At 42.6% G+C, this 16,398-nt stretch overlaps 1 protein-coding gene across 2 annotated transcripts in view; it reads right to left on the bottom strand.

Annotated features, from left to right (window-relative positions):
• SF3B1 (splicing factor 3b subunit 1) overlaps positions 1–16,398 on the bottom strand; it is a 121,712-nt gene that overhangs the window by 38,251 nt on the left and 67,063 nt on the right. For both annotated transcript variants that reach the window (XM_083153558.1, XM_083153560.1), the window contains one exon: positions 11,054–11,324. In XM_083153558.1, the coding sequence (XP_083009684.1) occupies positions 11,054–11,324 (271 nt within the window). The remainder of the gene's footprint in view (positions 1–11,053; positions 11,325–16,398) is intronic.

Here is a 16,398-nt window from a genome sequence, read left to right as displayed (position 1 = left end):
TTTAAATGTTTTGTGGAGACCAGCAGCCAATGTTCGCCCAATCAATCAGTGCATTCCCCCCTGTGGCCAGAAACTATTCAAGTCTTCTGTAAAGAAAACACCTGGGATAGACATCACCTGGTCCTACATGTCAATGCACTCCAGAGAGAAGGAGCCATGTGCAACTCGGAAAGATGGCACCTTTAACCAGTACCGCATTTCTGTTCCTGCACCCTGTATAATGGCAAGAGCACACATTGCTACGAATACCACCAGAAACAATGAGAGTGCAGTTGGGACACACACACAGAGCCACGCTTTAAGCGTTTCAGGTCACAGCGATTGCTTCTGAAGAAGGCTCCACATATGGAGCCATGTGTAAAGCGTGGCTCCATCTGTGTCCGTTTTTAACCACCTGTCTCCACTACCAACTTGCCTGGAGAACTCCTGCCTAATCGGACTATTGCAGTGACTCTTATTCCATCCCAGTTTGGACTTAGGCTTCCTTGTTTCATGCTGTTTTATATGTCTACAATTTGTTGAGTGCATTTTATTAAAATAAATGTTCTTTAAATGATCTGAACCATTAACTGTTTCTTTGATCTCCCAGCCATTAAATAGGGAGATAAACTACAAACTGAAGGATATTGCTGCCTTTTGTCATCGCTGGATCATTACCAATTAAAAGGGACAGTACTCTTTCATTCACGTAGTGTGAAGCACTTTTATTTACTATGGCCACCCTATGAGCGCTATGGTGTCAGTTTTCTATTTGTTTTTCATGCCCTATTCAAAAGGTTTGCATGTTAACCGACCTATAGCTGCACAAAAGGTTTATGCGCACTGAATACTTGACTCCTTTTATGACTGAATAGAAGGGGATTGACTTGCAAAGACGCAGGTCACAAAAAAGCAAAATGTGCTTTTTGGGCGCACTCTTTGTATATAATTATGTAATGTTGTATTGATTCATTAAAACGTAACTTTTATTAAGTCTTTACCTAAAAGAAGGATGACTATCTAACTCTTCTTTGAAAAGAAAAATTCGCACTTGAAAGAGAAAAAGATTAAAATGTCCGCAAGTGCCAGTCTTGCTCTGCTATGAATGAGTCAGAGCATATATTGGTCAGGCATGCAGTTAACGTTACTTGTCATAGGCATTCCTTTTGTAACGCTGCCTATTTATTGAGGCGTTGTATAACAGTGATTTCTCACTCCCTCTGATTATTTTTCAGGGCAAGTGCTGACAATTTTATTGTGACTAATAGTGGAATATATGTCCTATTGTGGTCACTGTCAGGTTGCTCCTTGTGTTCAACGCTTGTGGTTATGTATTGATGGTCTAATAGGTCTAAGTATTTGAACCATTAGTTTAATTATTCACTGTGCAACGGACAATCAAAATAGCCATGTGGGAGTCTTGGCTCGCATTCATTAAAGGAATCTCACACACAGATGGGAATATTCCCCTGCAGTAGGTTTCTCCTTGGCATCATGTCATGACCAACCATGCGTGTACCATACCAGGTGTTCACCAGGGACTTGGCCTCTGATTACTTGTCTGGCCCCCTATATATTCTATTGTTATATAGAAATATTTAGGGGTATACAGGTACACTGTGTGTTGTGGTCTCTGTTATACGATGTCAGGTTGACTGCTATGGGGAAAAAATAGATAGAACACTTCTGCTGTCGGGTCAGATATATGTCATCCCTGATGCGTCTAGCAGTGCAGGGAAACTATTCATATAACCTGGCCGGATGAGAGAGTGTTGAAGAGATCACAGTTTACTGGAGCATAGTCGGGTAGCTTGTGAACCAAGGCTTCTGCTTTTAAGGATCTGTATTAATACATCAAATCCCCAATGAGAGAGCCTGTTGCTGGTCACCTGCTGATCCCGGGAATTATTAGATACTCTCAAACAGTGCACATACATACATGGGTAATTTTTTTGGGTATATTCCCAGTGTGCACATAGATTTTTTAGTAAACTTAATCTTTTGTCATAACAATCTTTGACCACACTAATACGTATTCCTTATTTGAAGCTGCCTTATAACTCCTCTGTGCACATAAAAAGATGATTAGGTCGATGTCACCACTTTTTGGAGATCAAACAGCACCTGTAACAAAACTCTCTGCACACATAAGTTGTGCTGAATAGTGCTGTAGCCTTGTAGCCACCTGTATCATATACGTCTATTCACTGCTGGGCTATCACCCTACACAGATAGCTCCACTGTGTCAGGCTACAGCCTGTGATCCCCTACTAACTACTGCTATTTGATTGCAGCTGTTAGGGTAGATTTAACATACAAGATTGGTTACTTGCAGCGCATACACATCACGAGATGATTGGATCAATATTGCCACTTTAAGAAATAAAGCAGCACCAGAAGTCAAATACTCTGTATATGTCAATTTGCACAGAAATGGTACACAGATAGCTCCACTGTGTCAGGCTACAGCCTGTGATCCCCTACCAACTACTGCTATTTGATTGCAGCTGTTAGGGTAGATTTAACATACAAGGTTGGTTACTTGCAGCGCATACACATCACGAGATGATTGGATCAATATTGCCACTTTAAGAAATAAAGCAGCACCAGAAGTCAAATACTCTGTATATGTCAATTTGCACAAAAATGGTGCTATAATCATACAGCCACCTGTGCCATATACAGATATCCACTACTGGGCTGTCACATCAAACAGTTAGCATCGCTGTATTTAGGCTATAACCTGTAGTCTCCTATCAAATATCGCTGTTTGATATCAGCTGTTTAGGGCAAATTCACATGAAAAAACTAATTATCTACAGAGCAAAAAAAGTGCTGTGTACACATGGATATGGTGTAATGACTATAGATTTAATTGGTATTCTAATTCTCTTCATTGCTCTGCCAAATCTCTTAACCATTTTCTCCTCTGCTAATGGTCTATCGAATAATACACTTAAAGCTGAAGTTTGCCCTTTAATTGTAGCCGTAGCAAATTCTATTTGGAAACAGTCAAATAGAAATTGTAGCACCTTATCAGTAGAAATCTCCTGTAAACTGTCCCCAGTTGATTAATTTGTTCCAAGTTCTGTAATATGCTAAAGACGACACATCCTTCCTGGCCTTCAACATCATCTCTGTGACTTGTGGGGATAAATTATGACTTCTCAGTATTTGCTGCTCAATCTCCACGCCCTTAGAAACAATGTCGCTGGGTCTGAGTGTAGCATCGGTCCTTGTTAACAGATCTGACCTGTTGGGCAACTCCCACAGTTTCTGCATCGACATTCTGAGGGCATTCGAGAACCAACCTCTCTTTGGCCAGAATGGTAGAATTGCTATCATCTGCAAGGGTGCCGGACGGCTCCCCGACAGTCGGGATTCAGACAGTCATTCCTCCGACGTCGGAATCCCGACTGCTCACTCGTGGGGGTCCATGACCCCCATAGAGGGAGAATAAAATAGGTGGAAAGTGCAGCTTGCCACCATGCCCGCAAGGGGCTTCATTGCGCTCCCCACGCTGTGCAGTCAGGATTCCGACGTCTGAGTAATGACTGTCGGAATCCCGACTGACGGGGAAATATACCACACCCATCTGCACCTTGTCTTTCTGTATCTTCATTACCTTGCTTATCATAGGGAACGGAGGAAATATATATCCCAGTTTGAATTCCCATCGGATTGAGAAAGCGTCCAAAGCTACTGCTTGAGGATGATAATATTTCGAGCAGACTGTTTTCACCTTTCTGTTGGAATAGGTGGCCATCAGGTCCACCTCCGGAACCCCAAATCGATTTATTATCTCTTGAAATACTTCCTCTTTCATGTCCCATTCTCCTGAATCTATTGTCTTGCGACTTAGGAAATCTGCAATCACATTCCTCCTGTCTGGTATATATACTGCCGAGATGTATAGTAGGTATCTTTCTGCACAGGTCATGATCTTCTCTGACATCTTCAATTTTCTGCTCCTGGTACCCCTTTGATGATTTATGTGGGATACCACCGTCACGTTGTCTGACATGATCCTGAGATGAGAACTCTGTGTATACTCTTTCAGTTGAGTTAAAGCTTCCCAAACTGCTTTTAGTTCTCTCACATTTGAAGAGTTTGTCACTTCTTCTGGAGGCCATGTTCCTTGAATTGACACATTTCCTTTATGTGAAAAACTCGGGCTCTCCAGGCTGGAACTTCTTTCTTCCAAGTCGTGCGTCCACCACTCTATGGATTTCCTTAACAGATGATTTAGAACTATGGTATGATGATCGCTGTAACCTTTTCGCAACAATGTTAGAAGGTACCACTGAAGCGGTCTCATATTCCATTGGGCCCAAGGTATTACACCTTTATGCAGAAAGCCATCATACCCAGAAGTTGAACTGCTGTTAACAGTGATTTTTCTTGTTTGCAAGACTAATTCTGTCATCCTTTGTATCCTTAAACATCTTTCCACTGAGAGGGCAATGTGGTAATTTATAGTGTCTATTCGTACTCCCAGAAACTGAATGTTCTGGCTTGGATAGAGACTGCTTTTCACTTTGTTTATAATCCAACCATGAATTTGTAACGTTGTCACAGTCAAGGCTACACTTTGTTCTACTTCCTCTGCTGAATCTCCAGCTATTAGCAGGTCATCCAAATACAGCCATATTAGGACTCTTTGTCTTCTTAACTCTGCAATTAAAGTGACCAGAATCTTTGCGAATACTCTCGGCGACGTCTTCAGACCAAAAGGCAGGCATGTGAATTGGAAGTGCCGGTTAGCAACATAATCTGAGGAACTTTGTGGTTCAGGTTCACTGGAATATGGTAGTAGGCATCCTTGAGGTCTATTGATGCCAAGTATGCTCCCCCTTCCTTATTCCGGCAACTATTGACGTCAAGCACGCCATTCTGAACTTTATTTTCTTTATAAACATGTTTAATTCTCTTAGATCCAGAATGGTTCTGTATTCTCCATTGTTCTTCTCTACCAGGAAAAGATTTTAATAAAAACCTCTTGTGTTGACTTCTTGGAACCACTTCTATCGCCTTTAGGTCTAGAAGTTGTTCTATTTTTAAAAGACCATTCCATTATTTCCCATGGGTACTCTGGATTTTATAAATCGGTTTTGTCTCGGGAATTTTGCAAATTCAATGAAGTATCCATTTTGAATTATATTCAGTTCCCATTTGTCTCTGATAGTCTCCTTCGATATTTCTGGAAATTTCAGAAGTCTTGCCCCAATCTCGCTTCTTTGAGGATAGTCATTCTTCCACTTCTGTCAGATTGAAACCATCCCCGAAACGAAAGGACTGGCGAGACATATTCGGGTTTACTCTTCTATAATATGGTTTTCCTGGCAGGTAACTCCCAGGATATGGAAAATGATTTCTTCTATCATGTGGTAGACTAATAGATTTACCACCTGTTAACTTCTGTATCATGGCGTCCAACTTAGAGCTAGAGATAATTTCCTTCAAAAGGTAATGATGTCAATTTATTCTTTGAACTAGCATCTGTGCTCCAGGGTTTGAGTCAGTGCTCTCCTTGCAGTTACCCCGGCTGCCATGGATTTCGATGCAAATGATACAGAGTCCAGTGACGCCTCACACAAGTAATCAATGGATTTTTACATAGTCTCCAAACTTTGCAATAAATATGGCTTGGAGATTTTATCTTCCACATCTGTATGTAGATTGGCAGCCCACAGCCTTAGAGCCCGGGATACTGAGGCAATAGCTACAGAAGATTTGAAGGCACCAGCCAACGCGGTATGTACCTTACGCAGAGAATTTTTAACCTTGTCCATAGAATCTTTGAAGGCGGCTGCCATCTTCCACCGGGATAGTTGATCTAGAAGTGAGCTCCACTACTGTGGCATCCACCTTCGGTATATTACACCACCCAATGAACTCATCATCCTTGTAAGGGTACATCTCCTCCAATCTGTTACTTTTTACTCGAATGTAAACTTTTTGTCTACGTTGGTCCACTCTTTGGCAATAATCTCTTTTACTACCTTGTTCACTGGAAAGGTTCTTCCTTTTCTGGACCTATCCTCGAACAACGGATCTTTTTCTGCCAAAGTACCTGGTGCTTCTTGATAGTCCATAGCTTTATATATATATTCTTTAGCATGCTCTCCACTATGTCCAAATTAAAGGTTCGATCTTCCTCTAATTCTCCTGACTCATCCGTATACTCCTGACTCATATATACTAAGTCAGGAGTATACGGATGAGTCAGGAGTATACGGATGAGTCAGGAGTATACGGATGAGTCAGGAGTATACGGATGAGTCAGGAGAATTCTCCTGACTCATATATACTGCTCTTAGTTAGCAGCTCAATGGGTATAGGTCATTTGGTTAAAAGAAAAAAAGAGCACTTGTATATATGTGTATTTAGTTTAAAATAAAAAAAAAGGAGTACAACATGTAGCATGCCATTAAAATTAGAGAGATATTAAAAATATATCACCTTGAATGAAAGAATGTTTACAACTCCTTTTGGAGTATTTTGTGGGGTTAGGTGGTTACCTTCACTAGATCATCCATACCAGATGATCCTTTATCCTGACTGAACCCAGCTTGAGACCTGGATCTTTTCGGAGTCTGTGATTGGAGGAATTCATCTTTGGATACAAACTTCTGCTTCATCCAAGACATCAATTCTTTAAGTACCTCTGTTTGTTCAGGCTTATTCTTTACTTCAGCCTGTTTCACTTCACAATTTTCACATAGAGTTTTTTTCTGACTGGATGAGAATAATTTGGCCACAATCTCTGAGACGAGAGTCCGAATGGCCAACCTTTTTCTCCTCGGTGTCCAAAACCATTCTTAGGAAGAGAAGGCGACGTGTAGGCGTCAGGGAGGACTTTGGGATATTGAGAATCCATCCATGATCCGACAGGACCTGTCTGGTCCTGACAATATCCTGTACCAGGATCTGTTCCGATCTTGCTTTGATTAGCAAATCGTCTAGGTAGGGGATGATGTTCATTCCCCTCCTCCTCAGCAGTCATCATCTCTGCCATCACCTTCGTAAATATGCGAGGTGCAGTCGACAGGCCGAATGGCAGCGCTCCTTTTTCAGAGCAAATCTCAGAAATGCCTGATGAGGGCCCCAAATAGGGATGTGGAGTCCTTCACATCCAATGATGCTAGGAACTATCCCTTATCCAGGTTTGCTATGACAGCCCTCAGAAATTCCATTCTGAACTTGTACACCATTAGGAAGGGGTTCAAAGTTTTTAAATTTAGTATGGGTCGCACTGAACAATCCGGCTTTGGTACTGGTACAATGACCAGTGATTTATCCAGTCCGTGTACTGCTTGGCGCAAAGTTATCTGATCTTCCGCAGCTGCTGGTAAGCCTGACCGGAAGAACCTGTGAGGGGGGGGTCCTGTGAACTCCAGCCTGTAGCCGTTGGAAAGAAAGCCCCTCACCCAAGAATTCAAGAGAAAGGCATCCCACACTAGGCCAATACGCGCCAGCCGACCCCCCACCTCACACGAGACTCATGGAGGGACCCCGAATCATGCGGAGGGCTTAGAGGTGGATGTACTACGTGCACGGTCCTGTTACACTGGGGCTGCAGCCTTTCTGAACTTACTCCGGCCACCTCTGGCAGCAGGAAGTTCCTCTTGCCCGTTGTTAGGGCCTGCAAGGCCGAAAGGACTGAAACGGCTGAAAAGACTGCCCAGAGAAAGGACGTCTGGTCTGTGTGGCTGTTGTCGGTAGAAATGTGGCCTTTCCTGCTGTTGCTTTGGAAATTAGGTCATCTAACTCACTGCCGAACAGCTTTTCCCCTGTAAAGGTGTGTCTCAGAGGCCAGCCCTCGCCAGCTGCTGGATGTCGAAGTCTAGACACGGACTCCAAACATAGCATATAAAACGCTATGTTTTGAGTCCGCGTCTGCTACCCACTGGCATAACCACAGGGCCCTACGACCAGAGACGTCATAGCAGAAGTGCAGACATTAATAGCACCCAGGTCCTTCTGCCCATCTCACAGGACTTTTGCAGTGTCTTCGATATGGCTCAATCTCTCAGCGATTTGTGCCACTGACATATCTGCCAACAAGCCTTCCTGGATTTGTGTAGCCCAGGTATGGATAGACTTCGCCATCCAGCAGCTGGCGAGGACTGGCCTCTGAGACACACCACTTGCCGTGTATATGGCTGTAACCCTTTAAGGTCCTGCTCGACTATTTGGTTGACCACACTAAGTATCTCATTTGAAAATGTGTGGATCTTAACTCAACCTGAATGAGCCATCTCTGCCGTTTGGTTTAGTTGCAAAATACCAAAAAAATCCCATAAGCGGCACTGTTGCTTTGAGCAGTATGCCTTTTCAGTGTCCAGTCAAACCACAACCAAATAGTCGAGCAGGACCTTAAAGGGTTAAGGGTGGTATACAGCTTTTTATCAGCATTATCCTTTAGCGAGGCAGACCCTGAAACAGGGAGTACCACTTTTTTGGACAACCTGGACACCGAAGCGTCCACTACCGGAGGCTCCTCCCACACTTTCCTACTAACTGGGTCAAATGGAAAGGCAGATTTGAACCTTTTGGATAGCTGAATAGGTTTTTCTGGTTGTTTCCATGCCTCCTTAAATGTGTCCTCTAAATCAGCATGCTCAGGAAAAATAGGTTGTATTCTCTGTGACACAAAAAATGGGTCACCCTCCTGCGTTTCTGAAAGAGGGAGATCCAACACCTCTCTCATAGCCAAAATGAGAGGCTCCAGGCCACGCAGAGATGAATGAGTGTCCTGTAGCTGCCCCATATCATCATCTCCTGCCTGAGAATCTACATCTGAGTCAGGCAAAATGGCGGCCGCAACAAACTTGCGTGACTGGTAATATCACCCACCGTGTGGGGGTGATATTATCCACCCTTGCAGACAAGACAGAAAGGTCCTGCTGCACCTGTTTGGTTACATAGTAGGTGTGGGTGAATATAGACTTGCATCCATCTAGTTCAACCTATGTTTATAGTAGCTTATCCCTTGTTGTATAGTATGTTCTGATATTTGGTCTGCACACTGTTTGCAGCCAATTGAGCTGACTCCGTCTGCAGCATAGTTTTAATATCTGAGACCCATTCATGCTCCAGGAAGTCCAATTGCAGGGTCCCACTAAGCTGGGGTGACACACCAAGCTGTGGAGACCCACATTGTTCACAGGTAAGCTGTGAAGTGGACCTAGGCACAAACTTTGTGCTGCAAATAACACAGGTTATGTTTCTCACCATTGCTGGAGAATATTAACCTTCCCACAACACACAGCAAACAGTGAAATATAAATAAATCATAGTGAAATGTATAGAGACTATGGGCCTTATTCTAGTTCACTGACAAAATCCTTCTTAGATGGACAAAACCTTGTGCACTGTAGGGGGGCAGATGTAAAATGTGCAGAGAATTAGATTTGGGTGAGGTATTTTGTTTCTGTGCAGGGTAAATACTGGCTGCTTTATTTTTACACCTCAATATAGATCTCACTTTGAAGTAAAACCCCACCCAAATCTAACTCTCTGCACAATTTACATCTGCCCCACCTGCAGTGCACATGGTTTTGTCCATCTAAGAAGGATTTTGTCAGAAAGAGTGAACTAGAATAAAGGTCCTAGGTGTGAGCCTCTAACACTGAAATGTGTGTATAGCATAACAAGCCTGTGGGGGAGCGCTCAGAACTGAAGGGACCAGCACACACTTTTAACCTTACCTCCCTATTAAGAGTTGGTTCAGTACATACAGTTAATATGTCCGTACAATTGAGTGCACAGTGTGACACACAATGAGTGAATAAAAGTGCTTAAAACACTTGCTGCAGATTCCCTCTTCCACACCTCACCACTGAGGAATGTCTGGAGACCGTAATGGCACCGCAGGGAGAAGCAGTGTTGGCGCCCACAGAGCTCTCTGGTCCCGCTCTGAGCAAGCCCTGCCCCCTGTAATGGCACTGGGCTTATACTAATCTTTATACTGGCACTGGCTGTCAGAATCGCCCATCTGCACAGTGATTTTTATGGGAACTACCCTGGTGGTCCAGTGGTTGTCCCTAGCATCCAGTCTGTGACAGGGGGTCTGCACAGTCCCTGAACAGGGCCGCACGTCTGCCGCACAAATGAACCGGGGTACCCCACTGTGGGGACCCAGGTGTTTACTCACCACTGACTTCTTCGGACTGAGTCAGGAGTGTGCGGCATGCTGGGGGTGTGTAACGATGCATCGCAATGCCCACGATGACAAGCACCATCTCAGGACAGTGGTCCTGCAGCAGGGACAGCTTGGTACCTTAAGAGGCCTGCAACTTAACCCTTCTCCTGACTTCCGACGAAGCAGGAATGCTGTGAAGTCCAACACAGCAAACCCAAAATAATAAAAGAAAGTAAACTGAAGTCAAACTCTCTGGAGCTTCAGAAGTGTGCATCCCTCTCCTGAGGGCACATTTTTCTAAACTGGTCCGTGGATGGGGAATAAGAGGGAAGGAGCCAGTGCACCAAGTTCAAAGTTATAGATGTGCGTGTCTCCTGCGGACACCCTCTAATACCCAATGTCTTGACAATTCCCAGTATACCATAGGACGTTAGGGAAAAACATTTTAAAACCGAATTTTAACCATTCACATAAAAATGGCCTATCACCTGCAATTGAATGCCTTCCTTATATACTCCTTTCAGACCTGCGACCCGGCAATTACCCGGCATTTTGCCATTTAGAACTGCCTCATCCGGTAACTTGAGGTTTGATGTGAAAGGGGCATAAGTATGTTCACCAGCCTATTTTAATTTTATATACAAACTGTTAAGTATAACTAACTTCTTTTTGTCCTGTTTTACTACTGTAGTAAAACAGATTCTGTGATAGTGCATTAATATTAACAAATTATTCAATTAGTTTCTATTTTAAAGAGGTTTGGATTTAAGTTGTATAACATGCACACCTGCCATCCTGAATAACCACGTGTGCTAGTAGCCTTCCTTTCTATGTAGTTGAAACTTGGTTCACAGTAGTCCAAAATGTCATTGCACTCAAATTTCTGAAGCATCTATTCCATGATATCATGAGATTAACAAATCTTACCATGTTCAATAATTTCAACCAAACTCCTCAGATGTGGCAAAATAGCGCATCCCATGAGAATAGCAATTTGCTGTACGATCTTAATACCAGTATGACGAGCTTGCCATGATTTTTTACTTTTGCAAACAGCTTTCAAGAAAGGAAGCAAGGAAGGAATGCCAAGAGCTGAGGCAACAACTGCAAAAGCTCTGGCTGTTGTGTTACGAACATATTCATCCATGTTGTCAATATCTGGTCTCATGGTGGAAATCATTGTGGCTAAACCAGCAGCCTGAGAGACAAAGAAAGAAAAAATGGTTAAAAACAAATAAATAAATGGAATATTGAATTCTGAATAATATTTTCCATTTAACCACAAAGCATGGCGAGCCCCAATATGCACGTCAGCATGGAGTTGATTTTATAAAGCGTGGCAAGCCACCAAGTCTGAATCGTGCTGAAATTAACAAGGTCAAGAGACCCGGCATTTTAACACGAGGATTGCCAAAAACAAGTGATCCTCGCCATTTAACCCCGACCACTCTTGCCCTATTCAAAGTTCCAGGGGACTCCCCGCCGTCAGAGGACGACCAGGATTCCCCCGAATGGCGAAGTTCACTGCTAATGCTCGCCGTTTTGACAGCCACACTCGCCGTTATCACCTCGCTGGAAAAACCTAGCGAGGTGGAAATGGCAAGTGCAGGGGAATCAGTTCAATGCTGACTTAAAAGTTGTGATGGTGAGCTATCGGTACTGCTCACTGTCACAGCTCGCCAAACAGCATTGAATATACCCCATGGACTAAAGGGGCAGTCACAGCTCTTAGGGGGGTATTCAATCTCATTTTATTCACCTCGTGCAGTCGACTTTATTATGGTTACGTTTTGCTTGACTGAAATATTTTTCCCTGCAAGCCGTGATCTCGCCAATTCAAAGTGTCAATCCTCGAAGTCTCCTCCTGTCGACGTTTGGAAAGCCCATAACTCGCACATTGTATAAACTCGCCTTCGCGTCACATCCGCGCCTATAAAAAGGCTTGTAACTCCTGTTCCCTCGTCTATTCCTGTTATGACTGGCTTTTGGTTAGATGCGGAGTATTGTTCCTGTGGGATTTCTTCACATTTGTTCACGCGCATCATGCAAAATCCAGCTTCTTTGACAGCTCTAACTTTGCAGGCAATCAATATATATTTTTTATTGGTTTTGGTCGGTGATAATGCTGTTAGCGTCGAGCCATGAACTCTGTACATCGTCGTGTTCAGATGCAAGGTAATGATTTTTTCTTGTTATTAACATGTCTTGTGTGGCATTTTTTTTAGGTGTTTATGATTGCGCACTGGTGTCCTCAGGTTGAGGGGCATGCTTTTGTTTGTCGTTTGTAATTATATAGTTAGTTCAGTGTGCGCCATGCATTTTTTCTTTGTGGTTTGTGTATGGTGCGCAGTATGTCTTTTGATGTTGGTTTCTGTGGGGCTGGCGCAACGTGTCTCTGGGGTGTCTTGTGATGCTGGCCAGGGCGGGGCTGCCGCGCAGTGTCGCAGACTGTGTGTGCGGTGAGTGCTTTAATACCTCACGCTGTGCCATTGCCATGCTGGTCTATATGTAATATAAATTTGCACGCAGCATTTGCAAAACACATGCTGACAACACCGCTGCTGTTATGTCCTTCGCAAAACAAGTTATAATAATGGCCATAGTAGCAAAATATATATGAGGAGTAACAGATGGAAACCTCAAACTATTTCACAGTAAAATACAAACATCACGCCTCAAGATGGAGGCGAGCAAAACACCCAGAATAATTGCCTAAAGTGTGTCGAGAAATACATCCATACATGAACATTGAATAGGGTGCGTGTCAAATCGATTAAAAAAAGGGTCCAAAGAGCTCGGCTACTCGAGATCACATTATCTCGACAGGCGAGCAAAACGAAATGAGAAAAAAAAACCCTAGCGCGGAAAAAACCAAAGGATTGAAATTGCCAAGATGCTAAAAAAAAAAAAATTCTCAGGTGAACTCCATGAAACGCTCGACGGCGACCGAGCTCGACAGACATTGAATACCCCCCTTAATGTGCACACTCATAGAAGCGAATATCTCAATTTCAGTGCTTCCATATCTGTATATTGCACAGTAGCTTAATGCCGCTTTTACAGTCAACAATTAATGCAGCAATATTTTAAGTGAAAGGTAGCAATTGATCACTTTCACTAATAAGCAAAAGCATTTCCTTTCGATTCGATCCCAATGCATGTCCCCAAAATCAAAAAATAGACTGTTCAGGCAAGACTATATAGTACAGATATATACTATACAGTCAAAATCAAATGCATTTGCCTTGCATTGATCGAATCGCAAAGAAAACGCACTGTTGTGTACACCCCTTAAGTTTTATAATCAGGTATGTTATCTAATAAATTGATATAGATAGATAATAAAAAAAAATTATATATATATATATATATATATATATAGAGATCCAGAGTCAATTTCGTGACAGAATGGCGCTCCATCGGTCTGCCATAAACCTCTCTTTAAAAGGGAAGGATGTGGATCAGCCGGTGGCGCGCCATTTTAAATCTAAAGGTCATTCCATCACGGAGTTCAGGCATTTTATTATTGATCAGGTTGCAGATTCCATGCGGGGTGGCAACAGAGCCCTCAAGTTGTTGAAGAAAGAATCCGAATGGATCTTTCGGCTCAACACCATCTCACCCAAAGGATTAAATGAGAAGATAAACTGGAACAGTTTAATGTAATCTCCATTCATTTATGTATATAGGTGTACTTTCATCTTATGTTTATTATTATATTGCCTTTTCTTACATTGTTGTTGATTTGTGTGACTGTCCGGCGATCTGGCTCAGAACACAGTGGGTTACTGTTTTGTTCCCCTGTGCATGTGCGGGTCTCCGGCGGTTTCACAAGTGGATGGGTATCTTTTCATGTATTTTTTATGTAATTATTTTTTTCATGTATTTATAGTTTTGTTTTTTTGTTTGTTTTCCTAGACAGCCCCCAGTCTTTTTACTCCCCCGCTATTGGATGTCCTTTGTGCGGACGCTATCGTGGAGAGATCACCGGAGTTAGCTTCCGGGATCTGAGACGCAAGCTGGTAGTTGCCTAGCAACATTTCCCTGGCGTCCGTGACCGGAGGTACACAGTGACGACTTCCTGTCAGCGATTCCGGGACCGTGGCGCGGGACAGCGTGCTGGGAGGTTGTGAGTATAAAAATGTTTTGTGTTTATGTATGTGGTGCTGTAGGATTTGGGCTGAGGACGGGGCTAACACCTCGAAACGTCCCCAAACAATACACTTTTATTTGCATCTAATAACCGTCTCCTGAGTGCCGTTTATTTACCCGCTGGGGTATGTTGGACTGCTATATATATATATATATATATATATATATATATATATATATATATATATATATACATATATATATATATATACACATACATACATATATATATATACACACACATACACACACACACACACACACACACACACACACACACACGAAATCCGCACACATTCAGTTGTTCATCCAGGTTGTGCTCACTCCATATTGAAATTGGTCAACGTTTCGGTCTGCATCTCAGACCTTTTTCAAGACAAACAGCCAGATTAATATGAGATCCTTCTCCAGCAGAGACCTAATTTTGACTGGCCCTGAGGCAGATTCTTATACCTACCCACACAGGTAGTAGCCCTTTTACATTAATCAGGCTAGAAACACCCTTAAAATTGACAAAAGTATCAGATTTAATAGTCTAAGAGGGAAAAATTTTGTTTTTTTTACCCTCCCTGCACCACTGATCCTACAAAAAAATTCAAAAAGATTTCTGCTACTAGTAGCAAATAGAACAAAATGAATTACATTTTATTAGAGAACAAGTTGCTTCCTTATTTAAGTGAATAAATATCGTCCATCAGAGTCCATATATCACAGGAACACATTAAATGATGCATGCTCATTCCGGTCGGTGATGGAGCAAAGAGTGAATATCAAGTTTTTTTCAAAATTAGGAAAACGCTGAGTGAAACCTACCAGTTACTGAAAATTACATATGGAGATACTGCTATGTCCCGCTCCCGTACTTTTGAATAATATGCATGCTTTCGTGATGGCAGGGAAAGCACGGTAGATGACCAGCGCAGTGGGCAACCCATCACAAAACAAACAGAAAATGAGGTCGCAAAAGTCAGAGCTTTGGTGACTGCAGATCGCCGAAAGACCCTTAGGATGCTTGCGGACGAGTTAAATATGGGCAAGGACACGGTGCACAAGATTTTGAGGGAGAATTTGGGAAAGAAAGATTTGTTCACGGTTTGTGCTGCATTTTTTTGACAGACGATCAGCAGCAATGCAGAATGGATGCTTGTGGGGACTTAAATCGACGCAGCTGACCGTGATCAGTCGTTTCTGCAATCGATCGTGACAGGCGACGAATCCTGGTGTTACCAGTACGATCCCGAAACAAAGAGACAGAGTAAAGAATGGAGATCACCATCTTCTCAAAGACAGAAAAAATTCCCAAAACTTAAGACTGCTCTGAAAGGGCATCGATTTCAGGACGTAGAGGACAAAGAAAAACGTAACCGCTCAACTATCTTCAGAGCACTACGAAGCGTGTTTCCAGAATTTGTACCGCCGTGCACAAAAGTGTGTGAGTGCCGGAGGTGATTATTTTGAGTGCAAAAGAAGGTATACATAACTTAAATCAGGCGCTGATGAGTTCAAATCTTATGGGATCCCCCCCCGTTGTTTTTAAATGGATGATACCATGCGGGGGAAAAAATGCAAATACAGTGAAGTACAGTTATGTACAAAGTATTTAATATACAGGGTATGGATTCTGGCAGAGCCCACTTGGATCTCCAGATATACACAAACAATGAAATTTCATTCACAATTAAAAACTTTTCTTAAAAATGTCCATAAAAAAGGAGCCTTCGGGTGTCTTTAAAGGCAGAGAAATTACCAGAGTTGGTGGAACTGATCGCCAGTTCGTATGCACTCCATTTTGTGAGGGGATATAGGAAAACCCTCTCTACATAACTAGTGAGGCTGCTGAGCGCACTGTTGGGAATAACCATACTGTATACGTGATTATTTTGAGGACTATTAAACGTATGTTTGTTTTTTTATTATTCATTCCGTTGTATTAACCCCAGTCCTGGAATTTAATAGACACACCTTGTATATACACACACACTCACACACCAAAAAGACTGACGTTTGGGGGCAAAGAGGCTCCGAAATGTCGCTCTTTTGTGATGTTTTAATACAGCACAATATTTCATTGAAAAGTAACTCCGTAATAAATGGGTAAGTTAAATTAAGAGGAGTGCTTG

The sequence above is a fragment of the Crinia signifera genome, chromosome 7 (genome assembly GCF_055691185.1).
Source record: "Crinia signifera chromosome 7, ASM5569118v1, whole genome shotgun sequence".
NCBI lineage: Eukaryota > Metazoa > Chordata > Amphibia > Anura > Myobatrachidae > Crinia > Crinia signifera.
Note: the sequence above shows the minus strand (reverse complement) of the source record. Positions and strands in the feature narration are given on the sequence as shown.